We start from the raw sequence: 24,642 nt of genomic DNA, 5'->3' as shown, positions 1-24,642 counted from the left end.
TATAACTCAGGGAAATTTTGCAGTCCCGAGAACCTGTACAGAGTACAAGCCAAAATGGAAGATGGTCCTGTTTTCTATGGCTTTAAAAACATTTTTATTACAATGTTTGCTACCTTTCTTTTCTTCAAGCTTTTAATTAAAGTTTTTTTGGCTCTCTTAACACATTTCTATATCGTCAAAGGAAATAGAAAAGAAGCGGCAAGGATAGCAGAAGAGATCTATGGTGGAATTTCAGGTAAAAATACATGAAGTTGTTCCCAATTCCTTTTTTTTTAAACCTCCTGGATAATTCATGTGAATATTTCTAGAAGGCAGATTTTATATATACTTTGGCTTTGAGTGGGTGGTTTAAAAAAATTATTTAAAGTAGCAAATGGTATTGACTGCACCAATTTGTGAAGGATTTTCAGCCTTATTTTTTTTGCAAGTTAGTAGTTCTGTTAACATTTAAGAAGTAAATAAAGTAGTGGCTTTCTGAGAATATTTTGAGAAACCTCATTTTTGCTAACCAAAATATTACTTATGTAGGATTATTGTCTTTTACATTTTTAATCAAACTTGAACAATGCATTCTAACAAGACAGAATATCCTCAGGAAATAGAATGGCCAGTACATTTAATGTAAAGCAGCACACGTGGCATGCTATATTTATTTTTGTGCTGTCATTTGCAATTCAAATTGATTAGCCACTTGTCACTGTTAGGAAAAACCCTTCACTAAACCCATTTATACATGGCACCATGCAAAGCACTACAAACAAAGGTTATTGTAATAAGAAATGCCAGCATTTGGGCAAAACAATTTAAAGTCTTATGCTTTGTAAATTTAGTCTCCATTTCTTTCAAGAAATGATTCACCTTAATTGTGGTGAGATGCTGCAAAACTAATTGAATCAGATATCCTTGTCACTGCTGGGATTGTCACTTAATAGAGGAGTATTTATTCATAAACAGTTCAGAATTTCCCGATGTGTTTTTAATGTTCATAGTGGCTCCAGGATTACATCATTCTTTATCTGGTATCCATTTCAATTTGCATCCAGGATTCTCTTTCAAAATAAACTGATGCTATGTGATTCGAACACAGTAGACGACTTTGAAGACACTAGATAACAGCAGTCTTATCCAAGGAAATAAGACCTCCAAAGACGAAGCATCAGAATGCTTCAATTAACTGGGGAAAATGAGAAGAATCTTGACGTTTCAGGAAGTGTCAGAAGGCCCGGAGTATGGAAAGAGGTTTCTTTTGGGGATTACATTTGTCACACATTTCAGGGAGGTATGTTGCTTAGACTGGTTAAAAAAAAACAAACAACTTTTTTTTTTAGTTTCAAGTTAAGCATGATCTGAAAAGCTGTTTTGTAATTTAATTTATAAATCTGGGCAGGGGCTTTTTAATGTTTCAGTAATACAGTTTTGTTGTTCTCATAGATACATTATCCTCATGGTTTATATTAGGTAAAGTCCAACAGTCTGTGTCGGCAAGAGTGTTAAAATGTTTTTTGTTGCTCATGTGCATTATTTTTGTCTTTGTGGCCCTTAAGTTAAATACACTCTTAAAAAGGTTTTATAATAGTCAAAATCCATGGTTTAAATCTGGAGCCATAATACAAATCTCTTAAATGGAGCATTCATTGTTTATCTCAAATATCTTTATTTGTTTAAGCGCCTAGGATAATATTTAATTTGCAAGTAGCATGGTATAATAAAGTAAAACATGTGTTTTTCAGTTATTAACAGGAGGCAGCAGGGAGAATAGTGCATGTTAATTTCGCAGTTTCATTTCCTTCCTATATATATGTATATATGCGTGTGTGTGTGTGTGTGTGTGTGTGTGTGTGTGTGTATTTGATATATAGGGCTTTATGTAATAATGTAGGAAGTAACATGCCAGAAACAGTGGTTTTCACATGATTCTAGCAGTGTGTTTTCTTGTGATACTGTTAGGAGTTAGATACTATATACTTAAAGCCAGACGTATTAAAAATCAAGAACAAAATTTTGTGTAAGTGTTCAACTCAAACCAGAAATTACCTTTGCTGTTCATTGGTCAAATGTTTGTTGGGAAAATATGTGGCATTTAATCAGTAAGTTAGCTAATTGGCTTAGAAAAGTCTTAGCTCAAGGTTAAGTATCTTGATTCCAATAGCATATTATGTTCCTGTAAACTATCGTCAGTACTGTCTAAGACAAGGGGAGGGCAGTAAAAACTGACCCGGGGCAGAGTTTAGCCTGTCGTTGGTCGTGGCATTCTTTCTTTTGGAAGCAGCACTTAGCATCTTATCCCTCATTAAGTATCATTTTCTGGCTGTAAAATCTTTTGGGAAAGATTGTTTTCTTCTGGGATTTCATATTCTGGAATGTATCATTCAATATGTCTTTGTGGTTTAAACTACTGCATTTGTAGAGAACTCATCAGAATTGAGTTAAGCTGTGGTTGGCTTATTATTTTGATTTTTTCAGGCTGGTCTGTGTGGTTGGTCAATATTACACGTGTATATTTTTAAGTTTGAAACATTGTTATTGGCCCTTGGCATTACATCTAGAGCACCAGATGGATCACTGGATCCCACCTTCAGCCCATAGATTTTTATGCAGGCGCTATCTCCCCTGAGAGATGTGGTGTGTGATTTTTTGACCTTTGCTAATTGGGCCAGAATTGAAGCTGTATTCAGTACAGTGACTTGGTTATCAAACTTGATAAAAATAAAGTGTAGCTACAGGTTGATAATCTGCTTTCACAACCCTTGGACCAGATGTGTTTCAGGATTCAGGAATTTGGGGGGATAGTAGTAAGATTACACAGGGTATATACTGTATATTACATAGCACTCCCAGCAGGACCCAGAGCTGCCTCCCAGAATCAAACATTTTGACATTTCTGTAGTGAACATGGAAATATTCACACTAAGCAAAAATACAAATTAAAAATAATAAATTGCTTAACCAGAGTCCTGGCCATGTTTTGCTGCCAAAGGGGTTTGCATCAACCTTGGTGAAACACTTGGTTTTCAGAATTTGGGGGATTTTACAATGGCAGATAGGAGATTATGGAACTATTGTACCCCTCCCCGCTTTTCTTTTTTTAAAAGGGCTATTTTAAGCTAAGTCTAAAAGATTGATTCTATTCTGAGTGTTATGCTTAAAATCGGTTGTCCTTGTTGCTCTGAATTCAAAGGACTGACCTTGATTTGATGGCCCCACCTCTGCCTGACTCATCGTCCTGACTCATTTTTCCTATCCTGCCCTTTTGGACAGATTTTCCTGCCTTTGGTACATTCTTGCCTAATCTTCTACCTAGCCTTCTACTCTTGTGCAGTTTTGCTGGTTGTTTCCTCAGCCTTGGCCCAACCATCCTCTGAGTGGTTACATATCACAGGTGCCAGCTGGCTTTCCCAGGTTGGGACAACCACTCTTTAGTAGGGGCCCCACCTGTCACCTAGCTCAGCTCTCCTGCTCCTAATGGGTTCAAAGGAACCTTCTTTTTAATACACTACAGAAAGATGTTCATTAACTGGGGTTCATCTCCTGACCAGAGCTGGGTGTTCTAGGGAGTATACATTTTAACTCGATTTTATTATAGTATTTTAGATATCTCAGGAAATGGATTATAATGTGTTTTTTTACAATTACCTTTGTTGCTTAAAATATCATTAATTCTGCTAGACCCTTGCTTGTGTTTTGGTTCAAAATTGAAATTCCTTTTGAATTTTATTTTCTTTGATACATGCTACAAGAGAAGATATTGCTTTATATGATTTTAGAACTTGACTAAAGAGAATAAAGATTGTTCCATGTGTACTAGAGATTAAAACCAGTTAGGTTGTTTTAAAAATAATAATAAACCTGTGATCTCGAATACTTGTTGGAATTAGGAAGGATAAAAATTGCAAAACAATTTAAAAATAATAATTGATTTTTATCTTGAATACTTGAAACTCAGACAGCTGTATTCCATCTGAACCAGTTTTGTTATTGAAATCTATGGTTTTCTAAGTTGTCATGAAATTGTTATTCAGAGATTCTGAGAAGTAGAGATATAAATCGTATTCTGAGAAAAAGTCAAAGGTGGGAATGAAAAAATACTTGAACATTTTCCGTACACCTCATCAGGAACAAGTAAACATATTTGTAGAGTAAACTATCTTTATAATGTGCTTGCGGCCCTGTGACACAGGCAGTCTGCCAAATAACTGAAAATAGACTGCCTTGGAAGAGAGTAACTGATTCCTACTTAAGCATTCATTTATTTGGAGAGCTTGGTTGCATATTTCTTGAAAGAAATGGAAAAACTCCCTAGCTGCCAAATAACTTTTGTCCTTAATTTCTCATAATTAGCTCCAATTTGCAAAACAAGAATGATAAAACTGAGAGACTGCGTGTCAGGAATAAGAGAAGAAAAACAGGAGAGCCCACCTTCGCAGTTTTCTGGGAAAGGGTTTTGTGTGAAAACTCTTCAAGGTCCTTCAAAGCAAGTTCTGGAAAACAGTGTGACTAGAAGCAGTGTGACTCCTTCAGAGTGGTTTTGTTTCCAGTTGGAAAACAAAAATGATTTCTACATTTAAGGTGCTATACAATAGATACATTTCACATTATCTATAGAGAGAAGGTGGATATAGCAAAGCACTCCAGACAAGTAAATCTAGCATGAGGACCGGCAGAATTTAAACACCAGTAGTTCTTAAAACCAGAACAGCGAGTGTTCTGAAGTCTCAAACCTTGGATTTCAGTTTTTTTTCTGCCAGTTACTAGAAGTGAGATCTCTTCTTGTGGGGCGAGGGCGTTGTCATGCATTTGGGGGTATTCCAATACATGAAGCAAGGCTCTTCCCCCTTCTCTTCAAAGCCAAGGGATGGGGCTCCAGGAGAAATGCAAGTTTAGATAAGGGGCGCCTGAAAGGAGGGGACCCGGGATATTTCATTCTCACATTGGAAGCCTGCTTAGGCAACTTGCTGAACTGCCCCCTGCGCTACTCAGATAGAAAAGAGAATTGGAAAGCAGTGGGGTGGTGAGTGAGAGGCTCAGCACAACCCACCGTTCCCTCTTTCTTGGCGGAATGGAAGATGGCCCCACAGGCTTGCTGCGACTTCAGAAGCATGGGGTGGGAGTAGGGGGCATCGAGGATGCTGCACTGGTGGGGGACACGAGGACAGGTGGTGAAATGCCAGTACATAGGAAAGGGGCCCCAGAGTGAGCCTGGTGTGAAGGGCAAGGCCACCGACCAGGAGTGAGATCTGCTGTTGAGGCCGAGTGAGCAGGACTGGTCTCCTTTCAGTTAACTGGGGAGACATCTTCCCTTTCCTCTCACTTCTCCCCACTCCCAAGGCACCAGAGGAGCTGGCACCTAGAAGGAAGTGGGGACATGTGTAAGAACACACCGCACTTCAGCCTCCAGCTACTTGGGTGGCAGAGAGGCCCCCACTCTGCCCTGGGGCTGGGCAGAGGAGTAGAGATTACAGCTTTAGAGTGGACTGCCCAGCAGGCTAGTAGTGTTTACATCTCTATTGAAATCGGACGTAAACACAGACAAGTGCACACATCCCGAGCAACAGCTGGATGAATTTTCACAAAGCAGACACAGTCAGCTCCCAGCTCCCAAGGTCAAGAAACTGCATGTTATCAGCATGGCCCCCACCAGGCCCCCTGCCAGTCAGCCCCTGCCCTTCCTCTAGGTACTTTGGACTCCTGACACTCAGCGCGAATTTGGCCCTTTTTGTACTTTATAGAAAGGAATCAGCACACACTCTTGTGCCTGGCTTCCTTCTCTCCACGTTAGGTTGTGAGATCTCTCCAGGTTGTGTGTACAGAGCAGGTCTTATGGGACTGATGAGTGATAGGAAATTACTAGGAAAAGGACGGAGATGTGGTTCCCGCTTCCCAGAAGGAAAGGGGACGTCACAGCTCACTTGGAGGCAAGTTAATGCTAAGTTCATAGCAAGTTACCACTTAAAGCTTTTTATTTTTGAACCAAATACTTACAGTACCTTTAGGTGACTTGGGTTGACTGGCTATTGTTAGAACAAAAGAATAACAAAGCCATGTTTGTGGGTTTGCTTCTTACGTTGATCAGGGTGCTGAGTTGCCGTCTGTGGGTGAAGTCTGTCCTCGCAACCCGGGTGCCTGCGTCCATTTTCAAGAGCAATTAGGCGAGACAGCGCATATGTGATGCAGGCTTCAGATTGAATGAGATGGAGATGCACTGGAAGAAAACCAAAGCTGACGAATTGAGTATCACATGTATACATTATCTCATTATGCAAATTGTAAATGTCCAAGAGATTTACAAATACTCCACTCACCAGCTTGTAACTAACTCAGGGACAAGTGGAGATACAAACACAATGTACTTTCATCCTAAAGATTTTATCTGTTTTTCTTATAAAAGCATTGCACATTCATATTAGGAGGATGAAAACACTAGTGATTATACACACACACACACACGCACATAGTTTTTTATTTTGAAACTAATTTCAAAATGACAGAAAAGTTACAAGAGTGGTACAAAGAATTCCTACTTCTCTTTGCCCACAGACTCTATTCATGTTTACCCAGCTGTCCTAATTATTTCCTTGATAGCAAAGGGATCCAATCCAGGGGCGCACATTGCCTTTAGATGTGTCTTGTCAGCTTCCTTCAGTTTGAAACAGTTCCTCTGTCCCTCTTTGAACTGGTTATAGGACAGTTATTTTATGGGGTGTCCCTCAGCTTGAATTGGTTTGCAGTATTCTCATGACTAGATTTGGGTTATGCATTGTGAGCAGGAATGTCACAGAAGCGATGGTGTGTTCTTTCCATTGTGTTCCTGCCAATTGTACATGGTATTGCTCATGTGTTCCATTAGATGGCACTCTGCCAGTTTGTTTCCATCACTTCTGATGTTAACTTTGACCCCCTGGGTAAGGTGGTATCTACAATTCTGTTCCACTGTAAAATTACCTGTGTTCCCTTGATAACTAGTAATTATTTTGTGGGGAGATAATTTGAGTCAGATTCTATTTCTACATTTCTAAGTTGGAGTTCTACTATAAGGAAGAGCTTTCTCTTCTCCCAGTTTATATAATATATTCATTTATATCAGTGAGGACTTTCATTTAATAGGAATTAAATTATTTAATCTCTTACCATCATTTATGTTGATGCTCAAATTGTCCCATATATGGCCAATGGAAACCCCTTCAAGCCAGCTTCCCTGTCTTTTTGATATTTCCCATCATTGCCCATCATTCATTGAACATTTCCTTACTTTCTGGCAAGGTGTTTGAGGCCCATCTTGTATTTTTCCTGGCCTAGCCCTGAAATCAGGCATTTCTCCAAGGAGCCCTGGTTTAGGTTTTCTCAGTGCACTGTGTATGTGTGTATGTGTGTGTGTGTGTATGTATGTGTACGAGGGGTTCCAAAAAATGTACACGTTCTAAGAGATGTTATCTATGTATTACTTTTCGAAGTTGAATCGAATTACAGTAGCAACATGTAGTATGATGTTCGCTCAAAAGATGGCGTTACATCAAATGAATGCTAGCGTCATTCATTGTATTACAATTTTAATACAGTTTTTACCTTTCTTAAAATGTATATACATTTTTTCAGCATATACATATAGTCACATTTTCATACTAATTGCTCCAATTTTAATCCAACCCTATTAAGTTCATTCTAGCTTTCCCCATTTTCATAACCCAAAGGGTTAGAGAAGATAAAAACTGAGTTTCAGTGTAAGAAGACATCTTACTGAAATGTTTGTAGCCCTGGTTCTTATTAGTTGGGAAAGTTCACACTCTCCTTGAGGCCTCAAGCTATTTCAAATCCACCTAATTCCATCTTTGGTGGGATTGTTTTTGCCAAGGTTGCGGTATGGGGAAAACTGAATTCTTAATACAATCGGGATCACCTAGAAAAGGTTGGTTGTGTTAAATTCCAACTGTATTACATGCTATTCAGTGTGTGAAGAGCACAGTTATAATTTGAAGAATGCTCAGATTTTGCAAACCAGAGTAGGTTTTCTTCCAAAGTGGATGATTAGCCTTTGGCGTGTTTGATAGAGGGTTACTTCTGCAATGTCCATTTAAACTGGTTAGTCTTGTTTGCTGATGGGCATCTACAAGAAAAATGTGTTCCTAAGGCAGTTCTGAGGCTGCTCCCTGGAACGCGCATAGACTTACTAAATGTACTTATTATTAAAGTTAATTGTATTGTGCACCTACCATCATGGATGCATTTTATTGGCCTACTTAGAGACCCAAGCACTTGCTAAATACTAGATTGCTGTTCTCTCATTTTGCAGATCAGGAAATTGAAGTTTAAGTAATTTTAGTAACTTGCCCACTTTTTCAGAGAAAGTGGTCACGGTGGGACTCGAACCGAGGCAGTGTGGCTTCACTGGCCCCGGGCTTTGCCATCACACTCAACTGCCCCCAACAAAGCTGTTCAGGGAGAAGCTTTTGGAGGATTATACCATCTGATAAACAACATTCTGCATTCTGATAATAGATATGCTTCATTACCAAATTGAAACAGAGGCAATTACATAGGGAATTTAGAACACAACCATTTTCCCTAACCTACTAGAATCTCCTCCATGGTGCATAGGATGTTGAGTCTTTAGGGTAGGAGTCAGGGTGAGCGGCAGGGGGAAAAAATGAAAGTAGGGATGCTCATTGTCCAGCTTTGCCCTTCATTTTGCTTTATGTAGAGCTATTGATTCAAGCACTTGGCAGTATTTATATGAACTGCATCTATTGCTCATTAAAACTGCTCCAAAAAGCCAGAGACAGTCTGTGTGCTCTCTCCTCACCCACCAGCAAGCTAATGGACTGCATACTTAGTGGCTTGTCACCCTGAAAGTGGCTGACACGAGAACCTGATGCTTGTTAAAAGCTTCTCTCCTCTTCTTCCAAACCACCTCTCACACTATGTGGGCAGCATGACCGAGCTGCTGAAGAAGACTTCAGACCTTGGCTCTGAGCTTGATTTGTGTTTCAGACTGCTGGGCTGATCGATCCCCACTTCATGAAGCGGCGGCCCAGGGGCGCTTACTGGCCCTTAAAACTTTAATTGCACAGGTAAGAAAACAGAAGACTTGATCCTTTGTGTTTATGATATAATCAAGCATCCTTCTTTATTAGCCTTGCCTGTAGCAGAGGTCTTGCTTGCTGGACCCCAGTACGGCCATTCTAGGCGTATGTGTCCTCTTACAGCTCACCATTTGTTTCTCCTGCCTCTCCTTTCTTGGGAGACTGGCTCATTTTTGCCCAGTTCCATCCTTCCCCTTCTGGGCCTTCCTTTACTTCATAGATAGTTTCCCTGTGGGTGTGGTGGGGGATGCCCTCAAATTTGTGTTACACTAAGTCACCTTAGACTCTCCCAGTGTGCCTTAGTTGCATCAATCAGCTATTGCTATGTAACAAATCACCTCAACACCTAGCGGCTGAAACACAACAAACACTTAGATTCTCATGGTTTCTGTGGGCCAAGGAACAGGTTAGCTGGGTAGCTCCGAGTCCCTTGCAATCTGTGAAGTATCAGCCAGGGCTGCAGTCATCTCCTACCTCGACTGGGGGAGGATCTACTTCCAACCTCACCCATATGGTTGTTGGTCAACTTCAGTTACTTGCTACATGGGCCTCTGCATAGGGTGGCGCCTGCATCGTGAGATGGCATCTCATCCCCCAGAGAGAACGTGAGAGAGTACCTAAGAAGGAAGTCTTAGTATAACCTAATCTCCAAAGTGACATCACTTCTGCCATATTCTCTTCATTAGGTATATGAGTCAGTAAATCCACTCAACGGGAGAGGAGAATACAAGTGAGCCAATACCAGCAATCAGGGATCACAGGGAACCATCTTAGAGGCTGGCTTCCCCACCGATACAACATTGCAAGAGTGAAAATAGGTAGACAAACAAGTAACCTTACTCCTTTGGGAAGACTTATTAAAGTCTTGCTTACTTTATTTTAATTTATGACTGTATCCCTGGCAGCTTGAACAATGAATGGTGGCCAAGTAAATATTTGTGAAGGAATGAAAGTGTACACACTCCATTTACTTTGTTTTAGAGTCTGTGTGTGGATAGAAGAGGTGAGTCATGTATCTGTTTTCCACATCCTAGCTGCCACCGAACCTGGCTTACTTACTGATTTCAATTTAAACTGCTGGGCACACTGCTCTTTATTTGTGTAGGTGTGCCTTTATTTTCTCTCCTTTATGAATTGTTAGTTCTCAAGAAAGTACAAGCAAAAAGAAAACATTGCTGCCAGAAATTATCAAATAGGTTTTATCACTTGCTTATTTGTTTGTAAGCACTTTAAATTTGATTGGATTGTTTTCATACGTAATATATTCACATAATTCAGAAATTAAAATGATACAAAAAGGTACACAGTGAAAAGTCTTGCTTCCACCTCCTCCCTCTCAGCCTCTCACCTCAGTCCTTTTATTAGTATTTTTAATAGGATTTTAATTTTGGAATGATTTTAAAGAAACATTGTACAGATAGTACAGACTTCCCGTATACCCTTCACTCAACTTCTCATAGTGTTAACATCTTACATAACTGCAGTTCTTTAGTCAAAAATAAGCGATTAACACTGGTACAATGCCATTAGCTAACCTACAGACGACTGGGATTACACCAGTTTTCCCACTAGCGTCCATTTTCTCTTCCAGGATTCAATCCAGGATACCACATTACATTGAGCACGTCTTTATTTTTCACTCGACTTCATACGCACATTGGTGTCTCTAGTGTGCTTAAATGTATAAGGAGCATTCTTTATAGAGAAGTTCAACTTTCCCTAAGTGCACCCTCACTTCTTTGCCCTGACACACTAGCCAAATGTATTCTATTTTATTTTTTACTTTGTTTCACGTTAAGATAAGGTGGTGTGCTGAGTAAAACATTAAACTGAGGACCAGGAGCTCCTGATTATCACGCTGGCTGTCACCGCCAGCTGGTGAGCCTCCAGTCTTATTAATAATTTGAATTTTCTGCTTCTCTGTTTTCTCATGCATCGTGAATGGGATTCACTGTAGATGGTCTTTCAGGCTTGTCCAGCATCACATTTCTAAAATTCCAGGTATTCTGAGAGTTTGCACTAATGGGTTTTTTCCCTAGCACATTACTGCCACCTTGTGGACTAGCCCGTTTTTCTTTTCTTGAAAAGAAAATCAGATATGGGAAAAGAAAAAGGGACTTTTCGAATTGTATTAGATACGCAACTTGAAATATATAGCACCGCTCTGGAGTAATGACACCATATTCAGGACATGAAAATGGACAGAACTGAGGAGGCACAAAGAGACCCTAAGATGAAGGGACAGGCAACACCTCGAAGGTTTGGCAGGAGACGGTGGGTTACTTAGGTTGGGGTTTGGAGTTCCGGGTCATGCACTAGGTTTGGGAAGCTTTCAGCAGGTGAATTACAAGGCAGGAATAAAAAACAACTCATCTGGGAAGGATCAACTAGGGACCTAATTCCTGCTGGACCATCAGCTCTAATGCATCTTTTGGAGGAAAAATTAATATAAGACCCGGCATTACATTATATAAGACCTGGTGTTATATAATGCAAGAGCGGGTCTTATATAATATAAAATATAATACCGGGCCTGGTATTAATTTTTGCTCCAAAAGGCGCATTAGAGCTGACGGTCTGGCTAGGTCTTATTTTCGGGGAAACATGGTAGCACTGGGCCCTGTTGCACCTGGCTAAGGAGATGGGGTTAGGAGAAGCCCCTGGCCCCAGAGCCTGGTATGCAGACACCTCTGCACACAGTGGAGTGGTGGCTGACATCAACTCTGGGAGCACAGCCTACTTTACTTTCTTCTCTTAAGCCTGGGGGGAGGGGGTCATCCTTTTGTTCCCAATCTGATTACAGTACTTTAAGTGTATTTTCTCTTCCTTATGATGTCCTTAATGACATTTTCTCTAGCTTACTATATTGTAAGAATACAGTACGTAATACATGTAACATACAAAATATGTTAATTGACTGTTTATGTTATCAGTAAGGCTTCCAGTCAACAGTAGGCTGTTAATGGTTAAGTTTTGGGGGAGTCCAAAGTTATAGATGGATTTTTGACTGCATGGGGGTAGGGCTTGGGGTCCCTAACCCCTGTGTTGTTCAAGGTTTAACTGTACTTTTTTTTGCCTTACTAGCTTGACATTTTGTATGCTTCAGGCCTTAGCTAAATACTACCTCATTTGCGAAGTTTTTTCTTACTACCCAAGCCAGATTCAAGGATACCCCATGCTCCCAACTGAAATTTGAATATGTATAGGAGTATATTCCAGTATAGCAATATATTCTTGCTGTTCCCCTCCCGCCCCCCCCCCCCATTTCTGTTTTCCCGCTAGGTTCTTAGAGGAGAGAGACCTATGTCATAAGTTTTGAAGACCCAAGTACTAACATTGCCTGGCCCAGAATGCTGAATAAGCATTTGGTGAATACATGAATTCAAGGCTCCCACACCATATTTAGATTCCCCAGTCATGGCCTTTACTTTCTATGTGATCCCCACAGGCCGACAGGAACAGCTCCAACAGTGTTGCTTTCATTGATATTGCTAATGCAGTCTTTACCTTTAACCGACTTCTCTCCAAATTGTAGGGTGTCAATGTGAACCTCGTGACAATTAACCGGGTCTCTTCTCTCCATGAGGCATGCCTTGGAGGTCATGTAGCCTGCGCTAAAGCCTTGTTGGAAAATGGTGCACACGTGAGTACCGCCCCTGACCCGCAGGTCTGTCTGCCCAAGTGCAGCTGCTGCCATCTAGAGAGACATGACCTTTCAGACTGCTTGCGTGCTGTAGGTAACACAGGTCTGGCCCCATCCGCGTCCACATTCCTGAATGGTCTGGAAGACACTGTTGCTTGCTCCTCCCTTCAGGATCCATGCCCACTTGTGAACATTCAGATGACGTAATTCACAGAAATCTTTCAAAATTGTGATGCTAACTTTAAAAAAATCAGTTGAGCTAAAGTAATTTGAAAACTGATCTTGGAAATTTTATTGTAAAACATTAGAAAGAACACATTCTGAAAGAACAAAAAAACCACTCTTAATTGAAAAACCTAAATGAAGAACTCTTTGTATTGAGTAAATTATTAAAGCCCATGAGCTTCTAATAAATAACACATTGCAAAAACCTACAAAATTAACTTCATCTTATTTTTAAATTCTCTCCTTCAAGGAGTGACTGTGGTGCTGTATGTAATCAGATATCAGAATAACTTATCAAATTAAAACTTTTGAAAATATCAATGACATTTATTTAGTTGCCAGATACTGTTCTGTTGCTAATTTTTTTCCCTCCCTCCCCCAACTCCGATTCAAGCCTCACACAGCAGCTCATACCGTCCTTTAGCTGCCCAGCTCCAGGTTGAGCCATTGTTCACAATCTTAGCTGTAGAGGGCGCAGCTGACTGGCCCATGTGGGACTCGAACCCGTGGCCTTCAGCGTTAGGAGCATGGCGCGCCAACCACCTGAGCCACTGGGCTGCTGTTTTTAAACTCAGTCTTTGCATTCTTTGTTTCATGAGCTACAGTGTGTTTAAGGGCTTAATGAAGATTTTCTTTGCATTTTATGTGGAAGTTGGGTTTCTACGTCATGTTAGACTGAATATCAAAGTCTTCCGTGGGCAAAGTGATTTTCCCGATGCCATCATGGTTGTGTATTTTCATTAGGTAGTGCTTATTTAAGTTACCACTTAGTCAACTCACATGTAATGATGAGAGCAAGGTTGGGGGAGCACCATTTCCTTTCAAGCTAGATGACTGGAGTCACAGGCAGACTGTGAGTGGGAAATATCAGACAACATCAGGTCGTAGAGGAGTGTGAGCTGGTACAACTCTGGGACGTTTTGTGGGGTACAAACAGTGAGACATGGTCCCTTGTCTTTGGCAATTTTATGAGGGAACAGTCGATACATACGATATTATTTAACATTTACCTCAGAATGAGAGAAGAAACAAGAGGAAAGTTGGTCAATCAGTAGAACATTCCTCAAAATTGACGGTCTCATGGGTACCTCAAACCCAGTGCATCCAAAACCGTGCTTATCATATTCTTCCCTCTGGGACTCCCGGCTCCTCTTGGATTCCCAGTCTCAGAAACCAGATGAAAGAGATTCCTGGTTTCCGAAGCCCCAAATCTGGGATCATCCTATTTCTTCCGTCTCCTCATCTAATTAATCACAACATCCTGCTAATTTTACTTCCTAAATGTTTCTCAAGTCTGTGCTCTCTTTTGGCCTGTTCCTATAGTGATCTAAAACATTTATTGTTGTATCAAAATGATCTCTTCCTCTGTTTGTCTTTCCCTGTGGAATTCAACCTATTTAACCTATTCTATATGATTTCCTTAACATTTTCTTTTCTCCAGCTTTCTTTATTGTAAGAATACAGTGCATAATACATGTAACATACAAAATATATGAATTGACTGTTTGTTATCAGTGAGGCTTCCAGTCAACAGTAGGCTATTAGTAGTTAAGTTTTTGGGGAGTCCAAAGTTATAGATGGATTTTTGATTGCGTAGGGGGTGTCTTACCCACCTTTGTTTACAAAATTGGCACCTAATAGATGCTGAATAATGCTGAACTGAAGTGACAGAGAAACTTACAGGAAATCAAATTAGAAGACTTCCTGGACTGAGGAAGAGGATAATACTTAGTAAAAACAAATCAAACCAGTTCCACCAAATATTTTTTATGGAAAATATTTTATAGAAATAGGTTAGAAATCCCTAGAATGTCTACATTTACACACATTTTCTCTGTCCTTTCTGTCTCTGCCATCTTAGCATCTCATCTTTAGCTTTCCAGTTTAATGGGGCTATCCTGGCACTGTGGAGAAATATCTTTTTTGTCTCTAAAAGAAAGAAATTTGGGATCCTGATTATCACAAGCATATATCCTTAGTTGCTGAGGTGATAGGGTTTGACATCAGGCCCTCATTGTCCCACATTTCAATCCTATCAGAACCTCCCCACCAGAATGCCTTGTTCCCCCAATGTTCTTTCCAGTCTATTGTTAGTATTCAAAGATGCCTCCCAGCCAGGCTTGTTCTCATAGCCTCCCATAGCCCTAGAAGGCACAGAGGATGGTTGGAGACACCATATTGCTAACTGTTTTCTTTGTGCCTTTGGCTTGGTCACGATCGCTTTAGGAGTCACTGCTGGCATATGTAATTTGTATGGATTATAATAGTCCAGAAAGGAAATCTGTGTCAAGAAAGGCAGAACGTGGGGAATTGCCAAGGAAATTTTTTTCTAAGCACAGATTTGGGGACCTTAAGCTAGCTGGTTTTTCTAGTACTTTTGGTTTCTGCCATATTTATTCATGATTGAGAGGGGCAGTCAGCTCCATATTAATGGAAATAATTGTTGCTCTAAATGTTTATTGAGTGTCTACTGGGCACCAGGCAATGTTCTAAGTGTTTAACATATAGTAACACACTTGATCCACTCAATAACCTCACAAGGTACATACATTCTTTTATGATCCTCACTTTACAGATATGGAAACCAAGGCACAAAGTTAGTATCCCAACCAAGATCTCTGAACAAATAAAAGAGAATGAGAGCTGGATTTGAATCCAAGCTGATGAGTCCATAGGCCATGTTCTTAACCACCATAGAGGACCGCTCATCAATGATTAGGAGGCTCCTAAGAAGCTCTGGAATACCCATGAATGCATTTGAAAAGCTTTGTCCCATTTTGCCCCATTTGAAATGTCATTTATAGGTGAGAGTTGATAGGCTACTGGTGCCTAATTAACATGATGCTGTAATGATGTAGTGTTTCCTTGCTCATTCACCAGCATGGGAAATTTCTCCAGGCAGATATACAGGAATGCAACTTGGAGATGGTGACAAAGAATTAGCAAATCCTCTGCATCTGTCTTTGCCCATCATTAGGTCAATGGAGTGACGGTTCATGGAGCCACGCCCCTCTTCAATGCTTGCTGCAGTGGCAGTGCAGCGTGTGTCAACGTACTGCTGGAGTTTGGAGCCAAGGCCCAGCTCGAGGTGCACCTGGCTTCCCCCATCCATGAGGCAGTGAAGAGAGGTAAATGAGCCATGACATTACACACAGAACACTGGGGGACTTGCTCCAATTGGCATGAATGAGTGGTACAGTGTTCACCATGCAAGGATCACCCAGACCTTCTTCACCAGTAGACTACTGTGTGTGCCTTAGAAATCCCACAGCAGCAACTTCAGTTTGCCTAAACCTTCAGGAGATACCACCGGGGCACGAAACACGTCTTTCTATAACCTGGGAATGGCTTTGTGTCTCAGATGTCCCATTTCCTGGGGACTGTCTCTCAGCAGGCCATTGTTGAGGCTCTTTGCTGGTGTTTTGGTGGCAGCTGGTGCAGTCAAGACTGCAGAGGTGACTTCCATGAGTTGTACTGTGCTTATGTCACTGTCCTTACTAGAAAAGAATAGCTCATCCCCAAGCCCATAAAATATCAACCACTAACATAAAATAAATTACGAAAGTGTCTGAAAGCGAAGGCTGATAGTCTCTCTAATGAAAGATTAAACATAATTGTCCATAACAGGCAGTACACTCTAGATGAGCTGATGACTTCAGGGTCATTACGTAGTTATTGAGAAAAAAAAAGGTGCAAATTTAAAAAGCATGGCACTGGAAACCTTGAAATTGACTCTAGATTCCTGTGTTCTCACTTACTTTTGAAATGAGGGAAAAGAGTAACATTAAGGAATTTAAAAATTATATGCATAGACTAGACATGAACAAGAAGATGCCATTGCAAGGCCAAGGCCATTTGTCAAAGGTCACACCGAAAGAGCAACGTTTCTGTGTTACCCAGCTGGTATAATTGGGGATGAAAGTCTTTTTTTCAGAAGGCAATAGTGAAAGATTTGCCCCAGGTTATTAAACATGTCACTTGGTAATTTTTTTGGAATGGATTACTTTAAATGTCACAAAAGACCCAAATCTCAATGTATCTATGGTTTTGATGTTTTATACATATTTAATAAACAATTATTAATAACTGGTGGCCATTTCCCAAACTTCAAGTAAGTCTTTTAAGTTGTAGGGAAATAGTCTACTTTGGAAATGATATAAAAGTCTTTAAAATTGTTTTAATATGGATTTGAAGTAATAATGAATCTATTATTTGCATTTCACCCGAACATTTGAAAATGGATGAACATTGGGAATGGCTTGAGTTACCTGAGTAATTCTGCAGTGCTTGGATGGTTATATATGGAGTATTTGGTATCTGTGTGCCTACAAAAAAAAAAAATATATATATATATATATATATATATATACACACACACACACACACACACACACACACACACACATATACATATATGCTTATCATAAACACATGAATTTGTGTGTCATTCTGCATTTTTTTCTGTATCATAAAAGTGTGTTAGGGACCAAATGTCACAGAATGGAAGGATGAATAGCAAATTCATTATTTTACATATTGTTACATCAATGCTAATCATTTGACTTTTATATATTCTTTTTTAATTTTTTAAAATTTTACTTATTTTTTTATATTAGTTTCAGGTATATATTCATTTTTGAAACTTCCTGAGAATACTTAAATTTAACTCAAACTAGGCTCAGTTTCTTCTGCAGAAAAAAAAAGACAGGAATTACTCACAAATATTTATTAGATACCTGTGTTTGCTAGGCAGTTTTAGGTACTGATTAGATATTATTTCTAGATTCTTACAGCTTTCAACCTCTATGAGTACGCTGGATCAGTCTGATCAATACTTTGACATATCGATGCTAAAATCCAGGTATAACATTTACTTATGTGAACAAATAGTTTGAATCCACAGAATCCTTATTTGTGCATTTTAATGCCTATTTATCCTTAACTCAGAATTTGTGATAAATCAAGCAGGTTTGAGATGAAGCTTACTTTTATGCTATCTATAAAGAAAAGGTTGGTTAAGTTAATCAGAGATGATAAGATTTTTTTAAGGAAACATTTAAATCTTCAAAGAGAACAAACTCTTTACAAGCTCCCATTGATACCTCAGAAGCATTTGCTCCTGAACAAAATCATTCATATGCTGCAAATTAACCATGCCTGTCTATTCATTGGGCAAACTCTCTAAGGAGAATACTTGTTACACAGTTCTTGTTAGCTATTAAATTTGAAAGTACATTTCAATATATTCTATACTTGAGAAATTTAACTAATTCTCATAGGTATCTTTCAGGTTAACCAAAATAAGGAGGTTTTACTGCCTGGTGCGGCCATACACTCAATCTTGCATGCGTGGGCGAAGAAGAGAATGAGAGATTTGTAATGGAGGGGGATCAGGGTTGGGCCTTGGATTTGAGCACTGGCTTTTCAGAGTAATACCGTGTTTCCCCGAAAACAAGACCTAGCCGGACAATCAGCTCTTATGTGGCTTTTGGAGCAAAAATTAATATAAGACCCAGTCTTATTTTACTATAAGACCGGGTATAATATAATAGTATAATATAATATAATGTAATATTATGTAATGTAATGTAATGTAATATAATATAATACCGGGTCTTATATTAATTTTTGCTCCAAAAGATGCATTAGAGCTGATTGTCCGGCTAGGTCTGATTTTCGGGGAAACACGGTAATAGGATGAGTCATTTACCCCCCTAGGTCTCGAAGCTTCCATTTGTAAACTAGAGGATTTCAGCTGTGCTCCTCAGAGCCCTTAATTTAGTTGGAGGTACCTCAAAGGCTGCAAAGAGGAATTTAAGTGGGGAAAGCATGGGCGTACTTCCCTTTCTAATGGTTTTATTTTGGAGATTTCTAAGATTTAAAAAAACATATATTTTCTGCTTAAAAAACGTCTATTGGCCGTCTGTATGTTCTCTTTGGAGAAGTGTCTCTTCAGGTCCTCTGCCCATTTTTTAATTGGGTTGTTTGTTTTTTTGTTGTTGAGGTGCATGAGTTCCTTGTATATTTTGGATATTAGCCCCTTATCAGAGGCACTGTTTGCAAAAATCTTCTCCCTTTCAGTTTGTTGCCTCTAATTTTTGTGGATGGTTTCTTTTGCTGTGCAGAAGCTTTCTGGTTGATATAGTCCCATTCATTTATTTTAGCTTTTACTTCCCTTACCTTTGAGGTCAAATTCATAAAATGCTCTTTGAACCCAAGGTCCATAAGTTTAGTACCTATGCTTTCTTCTATGCGGTTTATTGTTTCAGGTCTTATATTTAGGTCTATGGAAGGCAGTGTGGAGGTTCCTCAAAAAAATTACGAATAGAATTACCATATGACCCAGCAATCCCTCTCCTGGGTATCTACCCCCCAAAAAATCTGAAAACATTTATACATCAAGACAAGTGTGTTCCAATGTTCATTGCAGCTTTATTTACAGTGGCCAAGACATGGAAACAACCAAAGTGTCCTTCAATAGATGACTGGATAAAGAAGTTGTAGTATATATACACAATGGAATACTAAATACTATTGTGCCATAAGAAAAGATGAAAGAAGGGGGATCAAATATATGGTGATGGAAGGAGAACTGACTCTGGGTGGTGAACACACAATGGGATTTATAGATGATGTATTACAGAAGTGTACACCTGAAATCTGTGTAATTTACTAACAATTGTCCCCCCAATAAACTTTAATTTAAAAAAAAAGTCTTATTTCTAAAGCCCATTCCAGATAAGCGATCGTATAATTCTGTGAATAGTCAATATTTCCCTTACTTGACTCGGATTATCTTGTGTTCCACCAGGTCATAGAGAGTGCATGGAGATTCTGCTGGCAAATAACGTTAACATTGACCAAGAAGTGCCTCAGCTTGGAACTCCCCTGTATGTGGCCTGCACCCACCAAAGGGTAGACTGTGTGAAGAAACTTCTAGAATTAGGTAACTTCCAGAAATCTTGTCATGAGAAGAACCTACTGCCCTTGTTGGTTTTCCATGGCTTCAAAGATGAAGTTCTTGTCAGGCTGGACAAAATTCTGACAGCATTTGATGCTTGAACGCTTAAAACAGAACTTCTCCAGGGAAATGAGTGTGTGTATATTTCAGTTCTGCTTCCTTGGATATTGGCTCCATTTACTTGGTATGGGTCTCCTTGGTGGTCTCCAGAGAGAGCAAGAGTCTCTTTCCCATAAGTCCTAGGGGAAAAAACAATTGTATTTCCTTGGCTCTTTTTGAGTCACATGCTCATGTCTGAACCAATCATGGTGGCCAAGGGAATACATTGCACTAATCGGCTTTGGCCTAGATTTCAGTCTACACTGCAGCTGTTGGGCTTCACTGGAAACACATGAACTGGGAATCACAGGGGATGGTTCCCCAGAGGAAATCTAGATGTGGTTACCAGGAAGATGCTGGATAGTAAAAACAGCAGACATTTGCCATAGACTACTTTAGATCAATCCTACTAAGTTATTTAGTAATTTTTTTTTTAATTCTAAAAGGCATGTACAGAAACAGAGTCCAGCGAAAGGTGAAATGTCTTGAAACTATTGTTTAAAGATTCCCCCAAATTAGCCACTGGCATAAAGGTGGAGATTATAGTAAGAACCTTTAAATAAGAATTTTTATCTCCAAGATTTTTCTTGCCTTTTTTATCTGCCATCATATACTACTCCCTGTAGTAATTCAGAAATCTTTTTTGTGAGCCCTGAATAATATAAATACTAAATAAACTTTATCCTAATACTAAATGCTAAGTAGCTTTATCCTTTGCCAAAAAACAAAATAACTGTGTAAAAAGAGCTATAAATACCTAATTTTGTATGTCACAAAGTTCATATGGGAAAGGAAGTAAAGCATTTCAAATGACTAAAATATTTTTTATTTACTTTTCTTGCAAAATATTTTGAAACTGTCTTAATGGACATTGCTGAGGTTCTAAACTTACATCACATTTTCAGAGATTTGTCAAATATGTCATGGCATTTAAGATATCTTTATGTACAGCTACTAGATTTTAAGCTCACTGTGTTTCTACGTTTAACATTTGGTGTTGAATTGTGGCCATCTGCTTTGTTAAGGAGCCAGTGTTGAGCACGGCCAGTGGCTGGACACCCCCCTCCATGCTGCAGCCAGGCAGTCCAGTGGGGAAGTCATCCACCTGCTAACAGACTACGGGGCTAACTTGAAGTGCAGAAACGCTCAGGGCAAAAGTGCACTTGATCTGGCGGCCCCGAAAAGCAGCGTTGAGCAGGCGCTCCTGCTGCGGGAAGGTAAGGAAGGACTCGGGGGTCATGTCTTTTCCATAAGCACATCTGCTCTCTCTTCTTTCTGTCTTGTCTCTAGACTTTCTCACCTTTTTCCTTTTTTTCTCTTTGTAATTGGAACTGACAGGAGGTGGTGAGTCCTAGCATCACTGAGATGGGATTTTCTATGCTGTGTATATTCACTTGTAACCAAAGGGCATTTACATACAACTGGTATGTTGCTTTGTATTTTCCATAACAAGAAAATAATCAGAGAACTTTGTTTTCACTGTGAAAAGGTTGAACTGCCACATCTATCCTGGCCTAAGCATACAGTTGAACACTCCAAACTCTGCTTTGTAATATCTGGAGGAGATTCAGGGGAAGTTAGAAATACTTGAGTGAGATGATAAAATGGATGCGGAATCCCGTTGTCGAGATCAGGGAATAGGTGGGTCTGCATTCCTCATTGCCTCACTCCCATTTCCATCATGAGCTGATGCAACTACGGATGCCAGGGGAGGAAGGCCGGGCCTCCAAAATGCTCTGTATTCCAAATTCAAAAGAGAACCATGTTATGACCATACAGAAAGAGAACATATCAGAGCGTATATTGATCATTTGTACACTCGGGAGAATATTAACGGTAATAGTAATTATTCATCTTTACGTGTGCCAGGCACTGGAGGGCGCAGCTCACAGTGGCCCACGTGGGGATCGAACCGGCAACATTGGTGTTAGTAGCACCACGCTCTAAACAACTGAGCTAACTGGCCGCCCCTCCTTGAATTCTTAAAATGTTAAGGCAGCAAGAACTTTACAGTAACGGGTGCTATCCCAGTTAATGGGAAAAGAGAAACATGAAGAGATGGGCTTGCAGAAGGTCACACGGCCTCTGAGAAGCAGAGCCAGGATCCTAACCAAGCATTCTGATCCCAGAATAGTGTCATGGCCCGATCCTGAATCTTCTGAAACAGTTTCTAGTGGAAAAGTGTTTTCTTTCATTCACCAGTTCCATTTTGTGAAACCACCCCATGTCTCATATGCCTTCCAAGTGGAGTGCTTGGTTCAGTACTTTTTGGAATGCTCTCTAGGTCAGTGCTTCTTAAGCTTTAGGGAGCATAGGAATCACCAGGGGATCTCATTAAAATGCAGATTCTGATTCAGCAGATTCTGCATGTCCACCATGTTCCCAGGTGCTGTTGACGCTGCTGCACTGAGATCACATTTGGGGTTCCACTGGTCTAGATTATTTCCAGTAGCCTGTCATTCATGCTTGTTCTTGTATTTGAACCTACACTTGAAGAATTAGGGTCTTCCTTACCAGTCCGCAGTTTGGAAATACATACCAGGTACTTTCCAACTATTAGCTGAGAATATGGTTTATAGCAGTTGTCACATTTCCTCTTCCATCAAAACACCCCAATAAATTTAAAAAAACAAAACAAAACAAAACAAAACAAACAAACAAACAAAAAACAAAAAATGTTTCCAGGTCCAGGATTTGTATTACTTATAAGCAAGTTCCTCTGTCCTCTGTCTTCATAAATATAGCCGCTTGCCCTAGAAGGATGAGTACCAGCTGTGTCAGAGTTCACTCTGGTGTCTGAACTAGTCTAGGCAAACTGGACAATTTGCTGCGTTACTGTTTCCAGAGGAGCTTTAGTTGGGTGACAGGTAGCGATGCTTTCTATTCTTGCTTCCCAAGATTTTAACTAAGGACGATTGTTTGTTCCTCCAGGTAGCTTTCTATCACATGGGTGCTCCTTGGAAATATCAATGCATGTGTTATCTGGCTGTTGTACATGCAGTCCACCATTTCTCATAGGGTGCAAGTAGGATATTCTTGAAAAGGAAAGCTTTGTATAGTCCAGTAATTACACAGGTCTACTTGAAGAGATCTTGATTGATAGAGTCAGGTTTGGAAATAGTAGGACATTACAAATGCCCCTGTATAGCGTAGTCCAGCCCAAAGCTCATTCATCCTACTCCCTCATATTTTGGCCTCTTGTTAGTTTACTTTCCTTTAGGACTTAAAGCCACTCAAAGCCGTGGGCATGATGACTCCGTGAGACTCCATGAGATGGAGGTTCAGGGTATAATGGGGTCTAAGTGAATTGGGTCCTTTCTCCAGATCCTCTGTTGAGCTGGGATCCTTGAGAGAATGGAGGGCCCTCCAAGTGTGAGTCGGGACCCAGCCAGCACTGCCTCCTGGGCAGCTAGAGCCAGGCAGTCCAGGAGGACCCTGAGGCCTGAGTGCCAGCCCCCCCCCCCATATCTCGGGGCACTGCCTCTGTGATCACGTAGGCCAGGCTTCCTGCTGACACTCTTGCCAGTTGTCCCTCCCTCTGCAGCTCTGCCTTGGGGTCCTGCATGTTCAGTGCTCCATTTGTGTCTTCTTTTCAGTCAGTGTATCACCTCCATTGGCATATGTGGTACATGAATAGAGTGCATTCCCTTTAGACCTCACACTTCATTTCTAACGTGCCTCTGGTTGGCATCATTCTTCAATATCAATGCAATACCATTGGAGGCTCAACGAAAGAAACATGTCGCCATCCAGGAGGCAAACCGGGATCCCTGTGTGTATTGCGTGTCTCTACCTGACTCTCTAATTCCTATACAGATCCATCTTCAGTTTTTAGAAAGTTTCACCCTCTTCCAGTTCTCTTGTCTCCCCTTCATTCCCTCAAACCCTCCCCACTGTCATGAGGTTCACGCCATTTTAATTCCTTCCTCAGGCCCGCCTGCTCTTGCCCAGCTCTGCCGTCTGTGTGTCCGGAAGTGTTTGGGTCGAACATGTCATCAAACCATCCACAAGCTACATCTGCCGGAGCCACTGCAAAGATTCCTCCTCTACCGGTAGTCCCAAATGTCCATGGGAAGTTCTTGGAAATAATCAGGTTGTTGCCTTCTGTACCCAGGGTACCTAGTGTAGACACTCAACAGCTACACTCTCAGCATCTTCAAATGAGCTAAGCCAGTTAGAGTAAATTCCTGATGAATCGTTATACTTGGGGAGTGAAAACTCCTGGTTAGTTTAATGTTCTCAGAAACATTTCTTTTTTAGCTCTCAGTGTTAAGAAACTTTTAAAAACTGTTAGTAGAGTGAAAATAAGTTATTTTTAAAGGCTCATGATCTTCATTTATTTAAGGGTCACCACTCTGAATAGCATGCAGACACATGTAAATCTGGGTGAATAAGATTATGATGAATCTAAGTATTCCAAGATGTGTTTCTGATTTAGTTCCTCCCTCCTTCCCCCTTTCTTTCCTCCTATGAATAAATCTCTGCTGTAATTGTGATTTCCTTGCCTTTTTTATATATATAAAAATGCTAAATACTTTAAAAACATCACAGTCGAGATTTCCGGTTACTGAGGTTCTGGTTGATAAGAGAGATGTTGGAAGAAATTAGCTCACCTGGATGGTGGGGTCTGTCGCTCATCA

The 24,642-nt window shown here is 40.2% G+C and overlaps 1 protein-coding gene across 4 annotated transcripts; it reads left to right on the top strand.

Moving 5' to 3' along the window:
- Positions 1 to 24,498, top strand: ASB11 (ankyrin repeat and SOCS box containing 11). 4 transcript variants are annotated; one of them, XM_074323245.2, is made up of 8 exons: positions 1 to 235; positions 1,044 to 1,279; positions 8,983 to 9,062; positions 12,661 to 12,717; positions 15,920 to 16,070; positions 19,754 to 19,888; positions 21,028 to 21,219; positions 23,934 to 24,498. In XM_074323245.2, the coding sequence occupies exons 2-8, from the start codon at positions 1,162 to 1,164 to the stop codon at positions 24,056 to 24,058; spliced, it is 858 nt and encodes a 285-aa protein (XP_074179346.1). In that variant the 5' UTR covers positions 1 to 235; positions 1,044 to 1,161; the 3' UTR covers positions 24,059 to 24,498. The 4 variants fall into 4 exon arrangements, with proteins under 4 accessions (XP_074179346.1, XP_074179345.1, XP_019601871.1 ...); XM_019746312.3 differs by having other exon boundaries at positions 2 to 235; positions 12,610 to 12,717; XM_074323244.2 differs by lacking the exon at positions 1,044 to 1,279.
- The last annotated feature ends 144 nt before the right edge of the window (positions 24,499 to 24,642 follow it).

The sequence above is a fragment of the Rhinolophus sinicus genome, chromosome 18, assembly GCF_057876585.1.
Source record: "Rhinolophus sinicus isolate RSI-liver-muscle chromosome 18, RSI-T2T, whole genome shotgun sequence".
NCBI lineage: Eukaryota > Metazoa > Chordata > Mammalia > Chiroptera > Rhinolophidae > Rhinolophus > Rhinolophus sinicus.
The sequence above is the reverse complement of the archived record's forward strand: the minus strand, read 5'-3'. Positions and strand labels throughout refer to the sequence as shown.

What these genes read in the sequence shown, in the direction of transcription:
- ASB11 (XM_019746311.3), top strand. Translation starts at nt 55, where the DNA reads ATGGAAGATGGTCCTGTTTTCTATGGCTTTAAAAACATTTTTATTACA. An exon ending in GATCTATGGTGGAATTTCAG is followed by an intron (nt 236 to 8,982) that starts GTAAAAATACAT and finishes TTTGTGTTTCAG; the next exon opens with ACTGCTGGGCTGATCGATCC. An exon ending in GGCGCTCCTGCTGCGGGAAG is followed by an intron (nt 21,220 to 23,933) that starts GTAAGGAAGGAC and finishes TTCCTTCCTCAG; the next exon opens with GCCCGCCTGCTCTTGCCCAG.